This window comes from Carcharhinus amblyrhynchos, chromosome 2 (assembly GCF_965287045.1).
Source record: "Carcharhinus amblyrhynchos chromosome 2, sCarAmb.v2.hapA, whole genome shotgun sequence".
Taxonomy (NCBI): domain Eukaryota; kingdom Metazoa; phylum Chordata; class Chondrichthyes; order Carcharhiniformes; family Carcharhinidae; genus Carcharhinus; species Carcharhinus amblyrhynchos.
In genome coordinates this window covers 91366196-91389053 of record NC_137325.1, presented here as the reverse complement: position 1 = coordinate 91389053, position 22858 = coordinate 91366196, and the positions used below count along the sequence as shown (strand labels likewise).

The following is a 22858-nucleotide window of genomic DNA, read 5'->3' as shown; positions in this document are numbered from 1 at the left end:
CTCATTGAATCGCTACCACACAAAAATATTCACTTCATCTACCTACCCTACCACCCTAACCTATTCACTCATTCATCCATTCACCCGTTCATTCATTCAGATTTAGACTGCACATTTAAACTTGCCTTATGGCAGCTAATGCTGTGAAAAAAGAGCATGGCTCCCAGACTCTACTCCACTTTGATGCAGCTCTCTGAGTGGTGTTGCGCCCCACTCTGCATTTCTGTAAACAGCCTGTGTTCAGAAGGTCTCTGAGGAAATGCGGAGCAGTATTAAGTTGGGAGAATACTTTGAGAGGAGCAGCAATCCAATGATGATTCCATTCCTCATAAGTTCTGGGCTATTGTTTATTAGCATGTCAATACTGGAAAGAAGCAATTCTGTAGAATCTGCTGATCTTAGTAAAATGTAGAATTTGTTTTGTGTGTGGATAAATTAATCAGTCATATGTTTGGATGCCTTGCATGAAAATGAGTTATGGGTGTCTCAACCTTTCTTTCACTAAATTACTGTGTATACAGCATTTATAAAGTAATGAAACTTTAGACATAAAATGTTGAATAACTTATATTGAATGATGGAATGTGACAATTTGTCATAATAGACATGTATAATTACAAAAATCCTGCTGCACTCAAGTGTACAAGATACTTTGCAGTTTTAAAATGTGACTTTTCTTTGTGTTATTTTCCTATCCTGCAGTTACTTGTTCCTCTCTCCCCATCATATCTGATATAATTTCCCAGACAGGAGAGTATGTTGATGATTGAGTAATGTCCCTGAATGTCTCAGGGCAACTTCTTCTCCAAACATTTTGGACACAATTTTACTGGCCGTTTACTTCCGCTGCAGCAAGGTCGGAGAATTTGGCACTCAGCAAAATTTCCATTCGTTGCAACGGAATGGGAAACTCCGACTGGCATGAACGGCCATAAATTCAGGCCTTTATCTTTCCTTTCTGCCGTGGCTAATTGCATTTGCCTCTTCTTCTAAGTGTTCATTTAATATTGAAAGTTCACTGTGTGTATGTATGCATCTAGGCCTCAAGCAGGTGGGTGAGATGGGGTGGCAGAGACACATGTTGGAGAGATAGGGCAGAATTTTACATGTGGAAGTCTCAACATCAATTGCATACCAGAGAATAATGCAAACACCTGTAACGAATGGAATCATGTGAAGAACCACCACTTCTGATATCCTAATTCCGCCAAGCTACCTCAATGACATACCTTACAGGCAAATCCAAGACCAATGTGGGTGAGGGTATGGCGTTGACTGAGTTGATAATCAGTGCCCCCAGTGGAATATTTCATAAATCCCATCCAGTTCTAATTGCTGATTTCCAAATGTATTTGTGGATCTGGTGAAGAAAGTTTGAATGGGAAAAGGATCTTCATGTGGTGGGGAGGCAACAGTATTGTAACTTCCTAGTGCTCACTCAGCTACATTTTTACGCCTGTTATTATACAAGCACACCTTTCCCTTTGCTAAGTTTCTCCTTCAACAAATTAACAACCAGTCCATGAAAAATGCAGGTTGTCAGCGAAGAAATAGGATGCCAGATGAGGTGTGAGTGGATAAAAGACAAGATGGCCGACAAGACAGTTGTCAGGGGAGGAATAAAATGGCACAGAGATGGATACTCGATTAAGGATGACAGAAATTAGCCATTTAATTTCCATTGTAACAACATGTTTATCAAAATTATAAATATATTTGTAATGTTTTGTTTCATGTCTTCCGTGCACAATCCTAAATAAATGTGTAATAGATGGTGACAAATTAGTAAATAGTATTCACTAGATCTATTATCCATCATTTTGACAATAACAGCCTTGAGCTACACATTAAAGCCATAGTTTCTCAATATTTCATGTGTTTATCTAGAATGCCATAGTTTTTTTTCCAGAATGCTTTGATATTTTTGACATTTCTCTATTTGTAGTTTTTTTTAAAAGAAATAAAACCTGAACAAAATCCAACATTTCTAGAAGGCTTTGTTGCTGTTGTTGAGTACTTGTAAATGTTTGAGTTAAATATCAAGAGGTTCTATAAATCTCTAAGTACTTGACTGTAATAATTAGGGGCCTTCATAACTCCCTGGTGAAGACATCATGCTTGTTTATGTTCATAATCAATTCAGTGATTGGCTGTAGTGTTACTTTTGTTTAATGTCTTCACTTTGGTTTTAGAAAGGTTCATATAACAAAGACCACCTTGGAGTGCCTGAATGGAGATTATGAAGTTGAAGCAGGATATGGGCACGAGAGAAACAGTTTCCTTAAAAAGCATAACATTGAAACCTTCTTCATCGTGCCCTCTCATCGAAGGAAAGTGAGTCAAAAAACTGATCTCTGGATTCACAGTTAAGATTTAAGCCTACAGAAATATTACATTGAAATGTCAAGATAAGCCTCAGATTCCATTTGCTGAATTGTGTTGAATTACAAGAATAACTAAATTGGTTATAGTTTCAACCTGTTTTCCATAACACTTTTGCAGGGGCTGATATTTAATTCCTGCTCAAAATGGGCACACAGCCAATGAAGCAACCAAACCCTTTCCTTGTTAGTGTTGGCATGAGGCCTGAGCCTGTTTGAGGCTTGGTCCTTATTACCATGTTGCCGCTGCGTTGCAAACGTCAAGCAAGTGGCTGTGGCAAATCACCATTTGTGGGAGAGCAGGGAGGCTAGCTGGATGTGGGAATAGGGTGGTGCAGGGAAAGTAGTCTGTGGTAATGGTATTGGGTGTGGGTAGGGGAAGAGGTGTGCTTTGAATAGACTGCCCACGGTCCAGTGTTGTTTTTGGGCAGCTCCTGGGTGTATCCAGAAAAAAAGATCTTGGGCTGATTTTTGATTGCCCACCAGTGTTCTCTTAAGGGCACACCAGATAAGTTATTAAAACAGGGGACTTCATTCTATTCAATCTAATAAATAGAAATATTTTTAGAAACTTTAAATACCAGTTGTGCAATTATTTTGTTTCAGACATTGGATTTACTTCAGTGTAGTTAAAGGATATGAAAGTCTCTTTGGATTCAAGGGCCAGGAAGTAACTTAATTCAGAAAGCAGAGATTTGAAATAATATCTACAGTTGTAAAAAATGTTTCCGTGGGGAACTTGCCAACAGATTCCATTGTTGCATTGTAATATAATGTTACATTCTCATAATACAGAAAGCACTGAAGTTGGGTTTGACAAAGATTTAAAATACTTTTCCAAGAGGATTAGTGCTATTTGTACCTGTGATTTTCATTCAGTTTTTATAAACTCAGAAATGGTGTTAATTTGGAATATTTTTCACTGGAGAGTATAATTTGTTTTGTGCATTAGGCCCCAAATACGCATTATTACTATGGTAAGCGGTTTTATTGCAATTAGAATTAGTTAATGCCGTATTTTAATGGTGTTAATTGAGTATTTCTTTGCTACCTACTTGTTATTTAGCACTTAACATGGACCATGTAAATTTGCCCAGGGTTTAATTTGCTTCAAAGCTGAGTTAATTTTTTTCCATTTAAAATCTGTCATTCAAGCATAGAGAGAAAGAAAAAATATTCCCTGGTGGGAAGTGCAGAAATGTTTCTTGAAAGAGTTCTTTGGTGAGCGCAGCAGCATAACGTTATCAATGCGGAGGAAGAACAGCAAAAGAATGAAATGATGTCCCAAGCCTAGGAGGTCTGGGACAATAGGATATTATAGCACAGCAGTTAGCACTGCTACCGCAGTGCCAGGGACCCAGATTCAATTCCAGCCTTGGGTCACTGTCTGTCTGTGTGGACTTTGTATGTTCTTCCCATTTCTGACTGGGTTTCCATTGTGTGCTCTGGTTTCCTTCCACAGTCCAAAGATTGCGGGTTAGGTGGATTGGCTGTGCTAAGTTGCCCTTAATTTCAAAAGATGCGCACGTTAGATGGACTAGCCATGGTAAATTTCCCCATAGAGTCCAAAGATGTGTAGGTTAGATGGATTAGCCATAGTAAATACACACAGGGTTACAGGGATAGGGCAGGGGGTTGGGTACTGTCAGAAAATCAGTGCAGGCTCAATGGATTGAATGACCTCTTTCTGCACTGAGAGATTCTTTGAATATGTCACTCATCTGACTTCAGCGGGGAATGGCATGTGAGGGAAAATGAATTCTCAGATTTATAACAACTTCTGGAACAAAATCTGCAGCCGCACAGCAACTTCAGTAGAAGCCATATTGATTAATTTCTAATGCTGGGATTTTCTGGTCCCGTCCGCTGCTGGGATCCTTTAGTCCCTTCGAAAGTCAATAGACATTTTATTGGCATGCAGCATCCCCCATGGCATGTCCCACCTGGGCGAGGCCGCAAAATCCTGGCCTATGACATTATAAGTTTCAAGATAGCGATCATATCTATATCTTATAACAGCCAGTGTTCCATTCATCATTGCATTACTGAGATTACACAATTCCTCCTTCTACTATAATATTGTATTAGCTACAGCAGTAACATAGAGCACTAGTTGGGAGGCTGCAGTCATCCACCTAGACCCGACGCTCTGGAATTCGCTCCCTAATTCTTTCGTCTCTCTAACTCCATCGCTTCCTTTAGCATCTTCCTTTAAAGCCTATATATAAGACCAAGCTTATTGTCACCCGTCTGAATATCTCATGTGATTCAATTTCAAATTTTATTTGATAATGTACCTGTGAAAATGCCTTGGGATGCTTTACCATATAAATGTAAGTTGTCAATCCAATTTTATCAGTCACGTGGCATCCCCTGTGCACCACTGATCAACATTTGTACATTTGCTGATAATGTCTGCAATTTTACAAAGAGAGAGTGATTGTTTTCCTCAGCATTCAGAAGCTTTCACCTATAAAAAATTATGTAAATCAATACAATGCCGAAATCAGGTGGACATCCACAATGTCTTTACTATGCAAGGAGAAAATCCACAATGCATCTTAATATGGGGTTTGAAGCAAAGCTATACAGGTTACTTTGCCAAGGACACTTCATTTCAAATTGTAGTATCTTTGCAAAACAATTTAGTGGAATATTGGCTCAAAAGCTTCAGAAACCATTTTTCCTTCCTATTAATCTCTGTTCTATGATAGGATTGTCACCACACAAAAACTCTTTTTCACTTCATTCACAGAATATAGCAAGGTCAGCATTTATTGCACCCCTTTAATTGTCCTTGACGGTGTTGGTGTGCTGCCTTTGTGAAGCACTACAGTCCATGTGTTCAAGGTACTTCCACAATTTTAAGAAGGAAGTTCCAGGAATTTAACTGATTGACGATGAAAGAACAGTAGTATGCTTCCAAGTCAGCATGGTGCGTTATTTGCTGTACAACTTACTAATGGTCATGTTCTCTTGCACCTGCTGCCCTTGTCCTGCTAGGTGGTAGAGGTTGCAGGTTTGGGAGATGCTATCCAAGAAACCTTGGTGCATTGCTGCAGTGCATCTTATAACTGAAACATTCTGCAGTCGGGATGTGTTAGTGGTGGAGAGAGTGAATCTTTAACATGGTATATGGGCACCAATCAAGCAAGTTGCTTTGTCCTGTATGGTATCAAGCTTCTTGAGTGTTGTTGCAATTGCATTCAGCCAGGGAAACAGATTATTTAATCACACTCCCAATTTATGTCTTGTGAATGGTGGAAAGGCCTTATATCATCCATCATAAATTCAAAAGCACATGAAAGGTGTTAAAGACGTATTATGTGTTTCACTTGCCATGTTGAACCTGTACCTGGTATTGGTAAGGTCACATCTAGAGTATCATATTCCAGGATACGAGAAAGATATAGGCCAAAATTCTTCAGTCTCGCACACCCTGTTCTGTCAAATCTCCGTTCCCAGCAGCAGTACTGGATAAACCCAGCTGCAGGTGAGTCTGGAGAATTCCATCTGTAGAATATTGTTGGAATACTATAAGCAGGATACAAGGATGATTACTGAATTAAAGGGCTGAGTTTCTCAGTAAGGTTGTCTCTTTAGAGATCTTGATGAACATTTCTAGGTTGTTATGGATTGAAAAAACTTGGATCCAGAAATGATCTGTCAGGCATAGGATTCAGAGGCTAAGAAAAGCACTTTCAACATTAAGGCCAGAATGTTACCACTGTTCATACTGACAGGATTTTCCCATCCCACTACAGTGAACAGACATTTGACTGGGTGCCAAATTCTCTGACCTCCTGCTGCAGGAGCAAGGCATGAATGGCTTGTAAGATTGTGCCCTAGATGTCAAAGAAATTAGAGAAAATTGAGGCAACTTTTGTTTTTAGTAAGAGGGAATTGTAGGATAAATTACCAGTGGGCTTGATAAAACACAAAATAACAGGCTTTAAGAAGGAGGAATTTAAGTTGAGAAAGATGTTGGAGGATAATTACTTCCTGAACCATTAAATGAATGCTTGGAAGGATAGGCTACATGAACCAATGTTTTCCCCATCCGATAGAAAAATATTGTGATTACATGCCGTATTTCAAAATATTTTCAAATAGGTCATATCAATATTTACCTGCTACCAAAATTCAGATCTCCAAATCCTGTTTGTTCAGGTTAGAGGTGATTTTTCAAAGTTCCAGTTTAGCAAATTGACCTTGCAGAAGAACAAGCCCAGCTGACATGATTTCCTGCCTCTTTTTCCATCTTGCCAACCAAACAAGCTCCATCAACTCTTCATCTTGCATTGTTGTCAGCACAAATCCAATTATGCCACAAAGCCTGGGTACATTAATCCATTGTTCACACCAGTGATGTGCAAACAAGAAGTATAATGGTTTTTGAAATCAAATATGTGAATGTACACTTTCAAAAATGCAATTTGAAGTAAGTATTTTCTCTCATTTTGGGACTCACCCTTGATTCTCTGCTCATCTGCTGTCATTCCCAGCCACTGACAATGGAGGTAGAAAGTCCTTCCCCACTGCCCACCCCAGTATCTTTTAAATCAATCACTCAGGGATCAAGGTTCATTGTTTAGCAGGTAAAAATCTAATCTTCCTTTGTTTTGCATCAAAATTAAGCCTGTTTATTGACCACTAATGAATCAGTTTCTTAAAGGGGGCAGAATTCCACGTGTTTGCATTCAGGCACAGTTGGTGATTGGACACAATAAATATCACAAAGTTGGACCAATCGAATCATATGGCTGTAAAATTACCAGCCCGATTTTCTTTCCATTAGCACAAGAGGTAAATCTTCCCTTAGCGATGTTCTATTTAAAACTAATCAAAAAATTTCAAATAAGAACATTTGGAGTGTTTGGAGTATGTGAAATTATGTCACATGATAAGCAGAAGATGGGTAACTGAATCTATAAATGGCTTTTATCTCATCTGTACTCTTCTACCTCCTATGCGGTCAGCCTGTTCAATTTACACTTTTATTTTGTGAAGCTGGGGATGAGCTGGGCTTTGCTTCTGAAGCCCACCCCCCACCTCTCCCCTTTACCCCACTCACTCCGATGGAATACAAAATCTACAGAGCTCCTGCAACACAAGGAAGTTGATATAAAATATATATGACATATATAAAGATAAATGGCATATATTATACTTTTTTTTCAATGGTACAATGTGGGCAATGCTAGTAAGACCAACATTTATTTCCCATCCCTAATTGTCCTTGAGAAAGTGCTAGTGATTGTTATTTTATTTACAAAATGTGAAACTGATTGATTGAATTAAGTGTGGTCTACCTCATCTATAATTATCATAATCTGGTGGAAAGGCCCAAGGGCTTTTGGGTGGGATTTTCTAGTCTCCCAAAACATAATTACCAATGGCGGAAGCAGCTCACCATTGGTCACCAAGAGGATTTCACAGTCCTGTTGATGTCTGCAACGTCTGCATAGCTCGCCTGTCCCGCCGCTGGGCGTTGTCGTCAATGGGATTGGAAGATTTTGCTGGTGGAAAGGGCCAGAAAACCCAGCCCTTTGTTTCATTTAGTACCAACTGAATTTACTCAGATCCAGAAGTGGGGGCACCACGGTATTCATTGGACAAACTGCAGAAAAATTTGAGTGCATTATCACCAGGAAATCTCTTAGCTTGCAGCAGGGCAGAAAAATGCTCCAAGTAATTTGCCATTAAAATAAAATATCCCATAAAGAGCTGTGTGTTTCTAAACCTATACAGAATTTGACATAAATGGTGAAGTCCACAATTATATTAATAAATATTCAGCATCATATTTTAAAAGTTAGGAAGAAATATAAAAGTTCCGCAAGGGTTTTTCAAAAACTTCTAATCATTGGATGGTTTGCACCCAACAATTAAAACTCATCCGATGGACAGCCCTGCCACAGTATAAGAAGATGCTAGCAAGGAAATAAATTCAGCTTCTATTGCAATTCCTTTAAGTATTTATTCAGTTCATCTTGAAGACCGCTGATTTTCAGTGACGGAACACTACCCTTCACTCCTGTCTTAGCTTATGTGCCACACAAAACCTCATTCATACTTTGGGTACCTCTGGATTTGATTCCTGGCTGGTCTCCCACATTCTGCACTCTGTAAATTTGAAGTCATCAAAAACTTTGCTGCCCTCTTAACTCTCAGCAAGTCCTGTTGCCTGATCATCCCTGTGCTCACTGACTTACACTGCTTACACTCCCAGTCAGCAATGTCTTCATTTTAAAATTCTCATCCAAATTTTCCAGTCCCTCCATGGCCTCGGCCCTCTCTATTTCTGTAATCTTCTCCATAATCCTCTGATATATTGGATGGGATTTTCTGGACTTGAACATGACCAGAAAACCCTGCCAGAGGTCAATGGACCTTTCCATGGTCCCTTGCCTGCTTCAATTCCCGTGGTGGACAGAAAATTCGCCCCCATTGTGTTTCTCTAATTCTGGCTTCTCAAGCATTCCCTCACTTTAATATCTCCAACATCGCAGGTCCTGTCTTCAACTGCCTCAGCTGAAATGTGATATTTATAATGCTGCTGCCAAGCACCTTGAAATCTTGTATCATGTTAAAAGTGCACTATAAATATAAGTTGTTGTTGCTTACATTACATTTCGTAACAATAGTTAAGAGTGATACAACAACACACAACATGTGCTCCAGTGTTAAAGTCAGCCTGACATGGACCCTCCCCTGCTTTCAGTGTCATTCATTCACAGATATCTGTGCTATTCAGCACTTCAGACAGAAATTACATTCTTTTATTTCTGGCTCATGTTGTACACTCCAGGCTCCGTAACTCTTCCTATGTATTCACCTCTCAGCTGAAGACAATACCTGGATTAATGTGAATGCATCTTATGTCTATGATGGACAAATTGACTGTGCAGACTTCGCATCAACCTCAGTCATGATGAAAGGCCATAATTATTCATGCAAATCACCAGATGTAATTCAGCAGATCTGTGGACAATCCAGGCTCAGCCTGCATGAGCTAGTATATGAACTAAAAATTGCAGGTCCATTCTTCCAACTTCTGCACTCCTCATTCTTAATCTTTATTGATTGCATTGTTAATCCACAACTCTGCTCTCCCACTATAAATATGGGTACAAAGGGCATCATTGCCAGTCAGTGATAAGGCAGAGGGCAGTGTAAGCCACAACCTTATTTTTAGTAGACCCCTTGAAACCTAGTGGTCCACAGAATCCTGGGAGGAGCTGGGGGGTATTCTGATGGAGACCATTTAAACATGATATTCACTTACAATTTTCCCTCTAACCTAATGGGAGATGTCACAGCACACTGAATCTCTTGGCACAGCTCAAGTAGAGAATTCAATAGGGGAAGGCTTGACGCGGTGGATAGAGGAGAGCCGGTGGATGTGGTCTTTCTGGATTTTCAGAAGGCGTTTGACAAGGTACCTCACAGGAGGTTATTGCAGAAGGTCAGGGGACAGGGAGTTGGGGGTAGGGTGTTAGCGTGGATAGAGGATTGGTTGTCAAATAGGAGGCAGAGAGTGGGGGTCAATGGGTGCTATTCGGATTGGCGGATGGTGACTAGTGGAGTGCCTCAGGGGTCGGTGCTGGGGCCTCAGCTATTTACCATTTATGTAGATGATCTGGAGGAGGGAACCGAGTGTAGGGTGTCGAAATTTGCTGATGACACCAAGATTGGAGGAAAGGCAAATTGTGCGGAGGGTGTGCAGAGTCTACAGAAGGATCTAGATAGGCTGGGCGAATGGGCCAGGAAATGGCAAATGGAATTTAATGTTGGCAAGTGCGAGGTGGTCCACTTTGGTAGGAATAATGGTAGGAAGGATTATCACTTACGTGGCGAAAAACTGCAGCAGGCGACGGTGCAGAGGGACCTTGGGGTCTTTGTGCATGAGTCGCAAAAACCCAGCTTGCATGTGCAGCAGGTGGTCAGGAAGGCTAATGGGATGCTGGCCTTCATAGCGAGGGGGATTGAATATAAAAGTAGGGAGGCCTTGCTGCGGCTGTATAGGGCATTGGTGAGGCCGCAGCTGGAGTACTGTGTGCAGTTTTGGGCGCCGCACCTGTGCAAAGATATTTTGGCCTTGGAGGGAGTGCAGAGGAGGTTTACTAGGCTGATACCGGAGTTGAGGGGGTTGAGCTATGAGGAGAGGCTGAATAAACTGGGCTTGTACTCGTTAGAGTTTAGAAGAATGAGGGGAGATCTCATTGAGACGTATAAGACGATGAATGGGATGGATAGGATAGAGATGGAGAGACTCTTCCCGCTCAGAAAGGATAATAGGACTAGGGGGCACAGCCTCAAGATAAAGGGGGGGTGGTTTAGAACGGAGTTGAGGAGGAACTTCTTCACTCAAAGGGTGGTGAATCTCTGGAATTCTCTGCCCGTTGAAGTGGTGGAGTCTACCTCGCTAAATATTTTTAAGACGCAGGTTGATGGGTTTTTGATAAGAGAGGGGATTAAGGGTTATGGGGAGAGGACGGGAATGTGGAACTGAGCCACGACAGATCAGCCATGATCTTATTGAATGGCAGGGCAGGCTCGAAGGGCTAGATGGCCTATTCCTGCTCCTATTTCTTATGTTCTTATGTTGACTTTGCATCCACTGAATCCTATGCTGTAATGTCACTGAAAAGGTTGGCATTGGGGAATGGAAGATCTTTCCATTTTCACATTCTCAGTGTTATCATCAAACACTCATAAGCCAAACATAAAATGGCATAGTCATATGACAGATCTTTTTATTCCAACTTAAAAATGTATCTTCACCAAGCACCTGAAGAGCAATCCCTCCAGCACCATTTTGACATTTCCATTCTCATTTTGTATACCGACTAACCTAAGGGAAGTCTTTTGTAGGTTTGCCAATTTGATGCCAATTAGTATTGACTTTTGGATTGTTCTGTGCTTTGGGCTTGTACTCATTACAAAATGGGTTGAGACAGCTCAAGTTATACAAAGAACTACAATGCAGGTTCAACAAGGAAATAGTCCAGTCGGTCCAGTTAGACCCTATTGGTGTTTACCTTCCACTTGAGTGAATAGTTCTAATCACAATTACCAACCTTATTCTCATACTCCTTTAATCCCCTTCTCCTTCACCCAGCTCTCCAACTTAATCATGAAAGTTAACAGTTCCTCCCTCATCACTAACTTTGAAAATAAATGTTGCAGCCTCACAATTCTTTGAGCTTCCACTGCCCTCTAATCTAAATCTTATATGTAGTCAAATATATGTGGCTCCTTATTTTTTAATTCCTCAGCTACTGGAAAGCCTTTGATTTACCCTGCCCTTTCCTCACATAATTTTAAACACTTCTATTATAGTTAACCTGCAATCAATGATGTGGCAACAAAAACAATCTTCAACTTGGTTCACATGTATATTTTGATAGCAGTAGCATCTGAATAAACCTGTGATGTACTCTTAAGTCTCAATATCCTTTCTATGGTATGAAGCTCAATAATGTGCACGGTACAGAGATATTAGTAAGATTTTATATAGTTCATCATTAACTCTTGGTTTTTATGTTTTCGCTTCTCGTAAGAAAAGCTAGAATTCAATTTTTTTTTGCAGCCTGATGAATGTGTTGTGAAGCATACCCCCAAACCCTCTGCTTTCCGAAGTGCCAAGCTACTTCTATGCAGAGTATAATTACTGTTGATGTTTACTTTTATCAAAGCATAGCACCATGCATTTGTTGATACTGAATTCCATCTGCCATTTTCTAACCCATCCCCCGCCCCCATCTTATCAATATCCCTTTTGTGTTTTTGTTTCACCTTTTAAAGAATTAACCACTTGGCTTTCCATCCAGTAGAGAGGGTGGAGACTTCTACTTGAGTCAGATTTGAACCCACCTTTCGAGTGAAAGAATGTCATTGAAACATATAGGTGATAACGTCTTAAAAATGCTCTACATTGTTTGTTACAAATATATTGAGTATCGATGATTTTTTTCCTTTTGACAGATTTTTCCTGGGTTGATTCTCTCAGACATAAAACCAGCAAAGAGGATGAAATTTAAAACAGTCTGTTACTTACTTGTTCAACTTATGCACTGTCGTAAGATGTTCAAAGCTGAAATCCCCTTTTCCAATGTGATGACATGTGAGGATGATGACAAGGTAAGTGATATGTCAGAACAATTTTATTTGGACTTTTGTTGATGTGTCTGACTGTTTTAGTTAATGAGATCCTTGTTTGAAAGGAAATGTTTCAAGGAGGAAGTGTTATTTTTCAATACTGCTGCCTAAATCTTTTGGAAGTCATTGCCTTCTATATATTCTTGTGCAACAGAATCTCTCAACGTGCCCATTGTGCTGATTGAAAGCTGTTATTTATTTCTGCTCTCATCACCCTACCCAGATGGCATGAACTGAATAAAGCTTTGTTATTTGCTTCCTAAATGACCGCTGCACAGATGTGGATGAGCATCAGCAAAAGGAAGACTCTATCTGAAATCTAAATATAGGCTCCTGCTGCAAATCGGAATATTTAAATATATAGTGATATTATCAAAATAGTTTGCTTACATTTAAATTAGAGCAATTGGAGAAGGTGAAAAAGATCTGTAAAGGGATATAATACATTAAGTATATAATTGAAGGGGGAGAATTTGTGATGCAGTCATCGGACATGAACACATTTTCGATTCTCAAACTCAGTGGCTTGTTTTCAATTAACATACAACATGAAACATTGAGAAAGGTTACTTTCCAAAAATTAAATAATTTGCCTTGGATATGTTGCTGGTTAAAAGCAGCTTACAATGGCATGGTAGCACAGTGGTTAGCACTGCTGCCTCACCGCACTATGGATCTGAGTTCAATTCCCAGCTTGTGCCACTGTGTGGAACTTACACATTCTTGCTATGTCTGCATGGGTTTCCTCCGGGTGCTGTGATTTCCCTCACAGTCCAAGGATGTGCGGTTTAGATGGATTAGCCATGCTAAATTGCCCCTTATTGTCAGGAGGACTAGATAGGATAAATGCATGGGGTTATGGGGATAGGGCCTAGATGGGATTGTGTTCAGTGCAGACTCAATGGGCCAAATGATCTTCTTCTGCATTGTAAGGATTTTATGATTCTAATAGGTTACAGAAGAACATTGCTCATCCAGTTAAATATTCACTAGTTTGGTCTAAAACTGACTGGCACTCTATATTTGTTACTTTCAAGTGGCCAAGCCTTTAATTGCTAGACTAGGTAACAGTGAAATGTTACATTTCAGGGCAGGTGAAACCTGATAGAACCAATCTCATCCCATGGATCACTGGCAATAACAGTGGCATTGGAGAATTCTGAATTCTATTTACCTTCACTTTTCCATGTGACTTGCTGATATCCAAGATGTGTAGTGTTGGGAGGCAGCAGATGAAAGAAAATGGAAGGGGAAATAATCAAGCGGAACTATCAGTGAGGCAGGAATATAACAATTTTTTTCCCTGAAATAGTGTTAAAATTATGCACTAGGCTACTGTGTCATTTCTTTAAAATCTGAGCTTGAGAAGTGGGCAGATTCTATCATATGAAGCTCAGATGTGATTCCTTTGTATGTTTTACAGTACACAGCAAATAAAAGCAGTCAATTCACTCACATCTGTGAGCACCAGCTCTGATATATTAATGCTGTAAACTAAATAATCAATGTCAACCATTATAGTGGGCTTAATATCTGAGACAACGCACAATGCATCACTGTTGGAAAAGCTTGCATTCCTTTATATTTTAAGGTCTTTTGATACTCCCAGTGCAATGAGTAATTTTTCCTCTGGTCTCTAACACCTGTATTAGCAGAATGAGTACATAATGAGATTCCCAATTTCTTTGGGACATTAGTGAATTGAGTAAAGTAAACTAAATCTGGGTACAACAATGTGTGATAAAAGCAAAATATTCTGGAAGCTGGCGTAAAATCAAATCAAAGTGTTGAAAATAATCAGCATCTATGAAGAGAGAAATAGTAAACATTTTAACTTCAATCCATTTGATTTGAAATGTAATACTGTTTCTCTCTCCACAATTGCTGCCAAACCTGCAGAGCATTTATTAGGTGTAATAATACAGCAACTGGACCCATTGATGGTGTCTGCAAAATTCGACACCATAATTCCTGTATTTTTTTAAAGTTTTACCCCATCCTTAAAACCAATACTCAGGACGGACTGGGCCAACACAACTCCATTCCTCGCTTGCTCCAAAAAACAAATTCAAATTCAAATTGAATCCGATTTGTGGTCCTCAGAAGAGAGACAAACAAGATCCAAGCTACCAAGACAAGGCACTGTCCATCTTGGACTTGATCTGACGCTTAATCTTAGCCAAAAGACCAAGAAGCAGTATTGGTGCTATAGAGGTCATTTTGATACCAGAATGATGTCCATGCTATGTGTGCACAATACTGGTGTGACACGAGCCAAGCAACATTGAGGGTGACATTGCTGATATTAAGAATGTATGCCGGAACCATGCAGGCTCAGTAAATCAGTGTCCTAGGTAACATGTTAACTTTATCCTCAGCTGTTCAGCAACAGGAAGGATCCCTCAGCAGCATTGTTTAGAAGAACCATCAACTACTTTCTGTTTTCATGCTGATTAATTTCTACTGTCTCTGTGTCAGCTTGTAGAAATGCTAAGAGTTTTCTAAAGCTGAAATTGACAATGAGTGATGCTGCGTATGGAGTGGCCTAGGTTCTGGCCAGCCCAGTCATATGTACTAAAGCTACATTTCAGCTGGATCTATAAAAGAGGGAGATCGAGCAGAGTTGACACGGGGGGATGATTTATTCACACAGAGAGGAAGAGGAAAGAGAGAAGGGATCCCAGCAGGAAGCCTTTTCCACCTATGATCTTCCAAGATCATTTCTCTAAGCCCGGAAGTGTGTGCCCATTGTTTGTGCCTTATGAAGGTAGTGCACAATGAAATGTACCACTTCATATAAGAAGACTTGTGCTTTCAGATAGTCAAAGATTGCGCTGCCAACAGGTGTGAAGGTGAATGTGGTTGAGCGTTTTTTGCAATGAGACCCTTCCAGACAGAGGAGGTGACACCTTCAGCATTTCCCATTTTGCTTCATTGCTGCAAAGGGGAAGTGACTGACACTTTTTATGCTAGGAAAGGGAAGAACACATGACTTTGCTAGGATCTTCCCCATAGTGTTGGGTACCATCAGTTGCACCAACATGTCTTTGTGGGTGCCGCAGCTGAAAGCAAAAATGTAGCACAACTACAAAGGGTTTCACTCACTGAATGTGCAGTTGGTGTGCAGCCATTCTCAACACATTCTGCATTAGTCTTCTCTTCTCTCAGTGTTTGAGGCACCATATCAAACCAGAAGGTGGCTACTGGCCGAACGACTGCTGCCTCATTGCTCCAGTGTGCATGCCAACCCCACACAACCAACGTGCATTTAATTGAAGCCATTCTGTCTCATGAAACATCAATAAGCAGATAATTAGAGTGCTCAAACAATGATCTTGCTGCCTGGATCAGCCGGAAGAATTGCTGCAGCACTCGCTGAAGTGTGTATAACTGTTACCCCAGGAATCACATATCATGTTCCTAACATTCAACATATCAACTTTATCCAGTGTGGATGGTTTGAAATTTTTAATGTGTTGTGAAGACAGCTGCTGAAAGTCTGTTGACTTGGCTTGGGTATGTTAAAAATGCCTCAATAACTAACAGAGACAAAGAGGCACATCCCAGATGAAAAGATGTTAACTTGCGTCTATCCTAAGACCATCAAGAGACATTCCCGAATTGTATGAGTCTTTTGTGTAACAAAGAAGCTGAGCGTCTGAAACCACGTCTCCGCCATCAATCAGTATAAGTGTCTAAAAACAATAAACCAGGCTATGGTGAATCAACCCAAGACCATCACCATATTTGGAAAAAAAATGCCATTGTGAGAAGTCACATGAAAAGAGATCCATGTTTTTTCCCTTATGTAATCGTTAAAGTGTTGACTGCAGAAAGGAAGAAAGAGCAGCAGCAAAAAAGGCAGCAACACCTATGCCAAGAACCAGAGACTATAACATTGCAAGGTCCTCAAGCCTGTTCTTTTGCAGACCCAGCAATACAGCAAACTGAAGAGAGAACATATGGAACAAACTTTGTAACCACCCCCGTGATATATTTTCTGATGACGGAGGCGGGTTACACTTGACCATCAACTGGATCTTCCAGTTCCACCAATGTTAATGACATTTTGAGTCACTGGCCTTTCTCCCTGCTGAGGAACCTACCGCAGGGTGTTGCCTTCGGTATGACCGGAAGATCCCACCAATGGAAAAGCTGGAAAACCTTTTTGCTAGATGCTGAAATGACTTTGGGATATGATTTTGCATGTTAACTTCAATTAAACCACCCCTCAGGAGTCTTCTTCATCAGGCCTGCAAGCCGTTTTTTCAGAACAAGACAATCACATGAATGATGAACTGTTCCTTTTGCTGTAACCTGTAAAAGTGTACAATTTTATTCAAACTCTACTTTCCTTGACAGTGCTTGTGTGTGTGAGACTGTGTTGGTGAACGCTGCTAGCATTAGATTTTTGCACTTTATTTATTATTATTTAAACAACCTTCTTTGTTTAGACCACAAAGAGCTTGCTGCTGGTTATTCAAACTGTTCACACAGCCAGGGGTTCACACACACACACACACACACACACACACACACACACACACACACACACACACACACACACACACACACACACACACACACACACATCTTCTGATCAAAAGCTTACTAATTACAGACAGTTGAGAAGGGAATCGGGATTTCATCAGTTCTTCCTCACCCTGCCACAACAGAATTGGGTGCTTGGATCCCAGATCAGAACTGATTGGACTAAACAATTTAACATTAAAAGTACAAATTGGAAGCAAAACAGATAAGTTTAATAGCTGAAATTGTTTCTTTAAAAAAAATGACACCAACAGCAGGCTTCACGTTTATTGATGCTAAGAAGTAAAATGGACAAAATGGACAACTTTAACATGCAAATGTTCATAAAATGGGGAGCTTACGCTGTGAGACATAGTGAGAAAGGAAGAAAGAGAGAGAAAGGTGCTGTTAGGTGGAATAACCATGTTAAAATTGTCCCTTGGTGTCAGGGGATTAGCAGTTTGACAGTGTAAGTGAGTGTGGAACAACCAGTTTAGGTGATACCCTGTAAGTGATGAATAGCTGACGAGGCGTGTGGGTTGAAGTTTGCAGCAGTGTTGACAATGAGATGAAGCTATGAGGGTGAGGGTGAAGCTAAGATGATGATGGTGAGGTGTGAATAGTGTTTGATAGATGGAAGGGAAGGATAGTGGATGGGGGTGTGTATGAGGCTAGTGGTTCATTTGTAATGATATAGCATGTGAAAACACATTCACTGACTTTGACTTCATGTGAGTTCATTAACCCTCTCCCTGCACTACATCAAGATCTGTGAGATGAAATTGCCTGAATATCTGCTCCCACAGCTTTCTCGGTGCCTACTCGGTGGGTGTCCTGTCTACCTCCTGCACCAAAGCGTCCAGTGCTGCAATAACGAGCCTTGAGCATGGTATCTACCCTGTTATGTCATTTTAATCTTTCTTTCTGTCAAAACATCAAGGCAGAATGTATCTCCCATTTAAGAGTGGCAAGTTGGCTTTAAGAAGTTAAGGATATCTTTAATAAGTGCTAGCCTTGCAGGAAGCATGGGTCCCATGAAAAGGCCTGGAGCCACTCAGCAGCTCCATGCTGGAATGCACAGTACTATGATTGAAATTAGCAGGGGGTGCTGAGTTTAGCGTGCTGTCTGTAACAGAAGGAACGGATGGAGGTTAATTGTGGATTACGATCACCATGTCCATTATTGGGCCTGATCCAGTTCCTGCCATGAACAGTATTGTGCAGGTAAAGACAATGTTTACAACCTGCTGTGTAGCACTGAATCAGGACAGGCATGTGAAAAACTTACATAATTTGTGTTTAGACAATATTGTTTAAATTCAATATAGATGCATGATTCATTTGTGAAAGTAGTAGTTCTGGAGCTTAGCTTCTCTTTTGAACTTATTGAATCTTTACTTTGAAGGTTTTCTGAGAATTGATCAAGTCAGAAGAGGGAAAGGGCATTTTGCACAACATAATGAAGACTAAACAGTTCAAACCTTCAAAATTATAATAGGTATAAATACAACATGCTAATGATTCAATTTGTTAAAGAACAGTGGATGGTATTTATCTATTTGCAATACATTTGCATGTGTCCAGAGCCCTCACTATCAAAAGGTTATTTTTTGCATTTGAAATGTTACTTTTGAAAGATGATCTGTTTGGGTGTGTATGGGGTGTCAGGGAGGGTTAATACCTTTGGTGGGAGAACATGTCACGTCCTTTCAGGGCAGTTTGTCCATCCTTTGACCCCCACCTGGCACTCAGCTCTCACCTGTGGCTCCCTGTAGCTGTTTGCGTGCGACAGTGGCCACGCCCTGGGCAACGGCCTCGACAGGCTGGCTAAACCAGGTGAGGGTAGCCGACGGGTCTCAACCCTCAGTGAGATAGGGAGATGTCTATCCCAGTATGTGAAGACAGAGTCTAGTGGATTGAGCAGACAAGACCAATGGAAGGTCCAATGGTCAAGAAGGCGGTCTCTGCAAGCATCATGGAATGCAAAGAGCAGGACAAGACACAGAAGATGTCCTGGTCATCCACTGCGCCTAGTCCCACCTCCAGCCATCTTGACTCTTGTCTTGCCACTGGATCTAGATGGGAATTGGGAAGAGAGAGTGAGGCTGACACTGCGCAACTCTCCCTCACTTTAATCCAAATCAAGCGCTAGTTTTGACACCATCATCATCATCATCAGTGTCCTGTTCAACCCTTGAAGTCCTGTGGCGATGGGTGAGCAATGAAGCAGCAGGTGTGGATACACTGGGAGCTGTAGTCACAGACCTGCACACAGGCAGCTCAGGTCTAATGGTTGTTTTCCGCTGACTGAAGCAGCAGTGGAACTCAGCGTCTGCCTGGGCGGCTGAGCAGTCCTCATCAGGAACGCACCGCTCACCTCCATAGAATGAGGAAGGGGTTAGAAAAGGTGCCCTCACCATTGCCTGCTTCACTACACCCTGGCCAGTTTACCGCGACTGGCGGGGATCCCATCTTGCGGTCGAACAAACAAAATAAAACACAAGGTGACACCGCTCACCATTGGCACTTGGAATGTGCGCATGCTTTTGGAGAACCCTACAGCAGACAGACCAGAGAGAAGAACTGCCTTAGTTGCCAGACAACTTGCAAGATACAACATTGACATTGCAGCCCTGAGTGAAACTCGTCTTGCCAACGTAGGTCAGTTGACTGAAACTGGAGGTGGACACAAATTTTTCTGCAACAGTCATGGCAGTGATGAGCGTCGTGATGCTGGAGTTGGATTCGCCGTCAGGAGTCACCTTGTTCGGAAACTTGATAGTCTACCCAAGAGTGTGAATGACTGGCTTATGACATTACAGCTTCCACTACAGAACAGAAGTCAAGCCACCCTGATCAGCACCTATGCCCCACAATGGACAACCCGGACAAGATGAAAGACAAGTTCTATGAAGAACTAGACCCCTATTATCAGCAGTGAGCGGTACCGACAAGCTGATCTGGTTTGGCAATTTCAATGCAAGAGTAGGGTGTGACTCTGCAATCTGGCAGGGAGTCATTGGGTGGCATGGAGTGGGCAACTGTAACAGTAACGGCCTACTCTTACTGAAGACCTGTGCAGCACACAACCTCCTCATCACCAACACAACCTTCCATCTGCCTACCTGTAACAAGACCTCCTGGATGCACCCCCGCTCTAAGCATTGGCATCTTATCGACTATGTCATTGTCAGGAGAAAAGACAGGCAGAATGTCAGAGTAACCAAGGCCATGTGTGGTACTGACTGCTGGACAGATCACAGGCTCATTGTCTCCAAAATGAGGCTCCACATCAGACCCAAGAGGTGACTACAAGGAAGCAAGGTTATGAAAAGAATCAATGCAGCCAAGCTAAAGAACCCCAGCATAGCTTCAGCACTGGCTGAAGACTTAGAAATCAAGCTTGCTGACCTACATCTCGCAGACAGCACTGAGGACGACTGGGAACACTTCAGGGATGCTATCCATACATCTACGCTGAAGACGCTCAGGCCATCCACCTGCAAGCAGCATGACTGGTTCGATGAGAATGATGAGGAGATACAGGCTGTACTTGTTGAAAAGCACCATCTTCATCGGGCCTGTCAGAACAACCCATCTTCAGCTGCCAAGAAAAATGCTTCTACCAGTGCTCGCAGGACAGCCCAGAATAAACTGCGGAAAATGCAGGATGCCTGGCTGAGCGCCCAGGCAGATGAAATACAGGGATACGCTGACCGAAACGACTTGAAACGGTTCTATGAAGTCCTCAACTGTCTCTACGGTCCTCAATCTCTCAGGAGCTTCTCCCTCCTGAGTACAGATAGTACAACTCATTACAGAGAAGGCTCAGATCCTGCAGAGGTGGGCTGAACACTTTGAAGCCGTCCTCAACTGGCTGTCATCTATTAACGATGAGGCAATAGACAGGATTCCCCAGGTTGATATCGACAGTGCCATGGATGACCCACAGGTAGTAGCTGAAGTCACGAAAGCTGTCAGCCAGCTATCCAGTGGCAAAGCCCTGGGGCAGATGCCATACCCACAGAGATCTATAAAGCTGTTGGTCCTGTACTTATCGAGAAGCTCATCGAGTTGTTCCAGTCCTTTTGGAAGCAAAGATCCATTCCTCAGGAACTTAAAGATGCTTCCATCATACACCTGTACAAGAGGAAGGGCAATCGGCAAGTATGCGACAACCACCAAGGAATCTCGCTGCTCTCCTCACAGGAAAAACCCTCGCAAGAGTCCTGCTAAATTGTCTGGTCACTCATCTGGAGCTGGGCCTGCTTCCAGAGTCACAGTGTGGCTTCCGCAAAGGTCGTGGGACTACTGACAGGATTTTTGCTGCGTGCCAAATTCAGGAGAAGTGTCAGGAGCAGAATCACAAGCTCTACACAACCTTTGTTGACCTCACGAAAGCCTTCGACACTGTAAGCTGACAAGACCTGTGGAGGATCATGTCGAAGTTCGGCTGGCCTCCCAAATTCATTCAGATGGTACACCAATTCCATGATGGCATGGTGGCCAGAGTACTGGATGGCAGAGAATCCTCTGAGGCATTCCCAGTCACCAATGGCGTCAAACAGGGCTGTGTGCTCGCACCCACACTGTTCAGCATGATGTTTACTGCCATGCTGCATGATGCCTTCCAGGACAGTGTTGCTGGAATCAGCCTCAAGTACGGAGTGGTTGGGAAACTCTTCAACCTGAGGAGACTTCAAGTTATTACCAAAGTGAAGTGTCTCCTGGGTCAAAATTGGGTGACAGTCTCTTACAGAACATAATAAGCGAGTCAGGACCAGATTGGGAGGATATTGATGTGAAGACACACTGCAGTTTACATTGCTAATCTTCCAAAAACAAACCTTCTCCCAGTCCAGGGAATGTCAGTCCAATGTCTGTTGTGCCCAGTGGTGTGCATGGCATGATCATCACATCAAGTGTGGTGGTCTGGGTTTCTGGTATAGTACTCAACTGCAGATGGTACAACCAGATTCAGGAGAAGCATCTGCCACATGTGGATGGGGACAGATAATGGAGGGGTGGGCACTCAATAATCTCATGGGGTAGGCCCTATAAATGACAGTATAGTGGGCCTCAAGATTGAGAGCTGTAAGGTCTACATGGGGCAAAGGCAAATTCATCTCAAACAACTCAAAAGGTAACACAGGAATATCAATCACAATTATGATGGGATCAAGGATCACAGGAGAAAGGACTGAGAGTAATAGGAGAGAGGGAACAAGAAAACAGTACTGCACAGGAACAGGCCCTGCGGCTCACCAAGTCTGTGCCATCACAGATGCGGGAAACCTGAATGTTAGACTCCTTCAGGATAATGAGATGGATTTCTGCAGTCACACAGGGAGAGTCTAAGCTGGTCTGGTCGTAAAAGCTGAGGATCACTATCCTGGTGCAGCAGATAGTGAAAGTAAGCAAGAACACTGCTGGGGTGGGCTGCTAGGCCTTCTGGGAGAATGGATCACTGCACTGGGGGGCAATTAAGGGTCTGGAATCTGTATGAACTCAAGGGTAGGAATGCATAGCTGAGACATGCCAGGAACATTCAACAATTATAGAGACAATGTGGAGCTTTCAATGTAACTGTGCATTCATCCAAGATCAATTCCTACACATTCCAATCATCAATCTCCCTGCAATAACCCATCATATGTATCGTGGAAATTTCCCAATGTGAAAGAGTCACAGAGGTTTATATTATGGTAACAGGCCCTTCGGCCCAATTTGCCCATGCCGCCCTTTTTTTTAAATGCCAAACTAATCCCAATTGTCTGCATTTG

The 22858-nt window shown here is 41.9% G+C and overlaps 1 protein-coding gene across 2 annotated transcripts in view; it reads left to right on the top strand.

Moving 5' to 3' along the window:
- The window catches only part of LOC145356485 (adenylate cyclase type 1-like), a 242107-nt gene that overhangs the window by 143375 nt on the left and 75874 nt on the right, over positions 1–22858 (top strand). For both annotated transcript variants that reach the window (XM_080209223.1, XM_080209218.1), the window contains 2 exons: positions 2193–2334; positions 12372–12527. In XM_080209223.1, coding sequence (XP_080065349.1) covers positions 2193–2334; positions 12372–12527 — 298 coding nt within the window. The remainder of the gene's footprint in view (positions 1–2192; positions 2335–12371; positions 12528–22858) is intronic.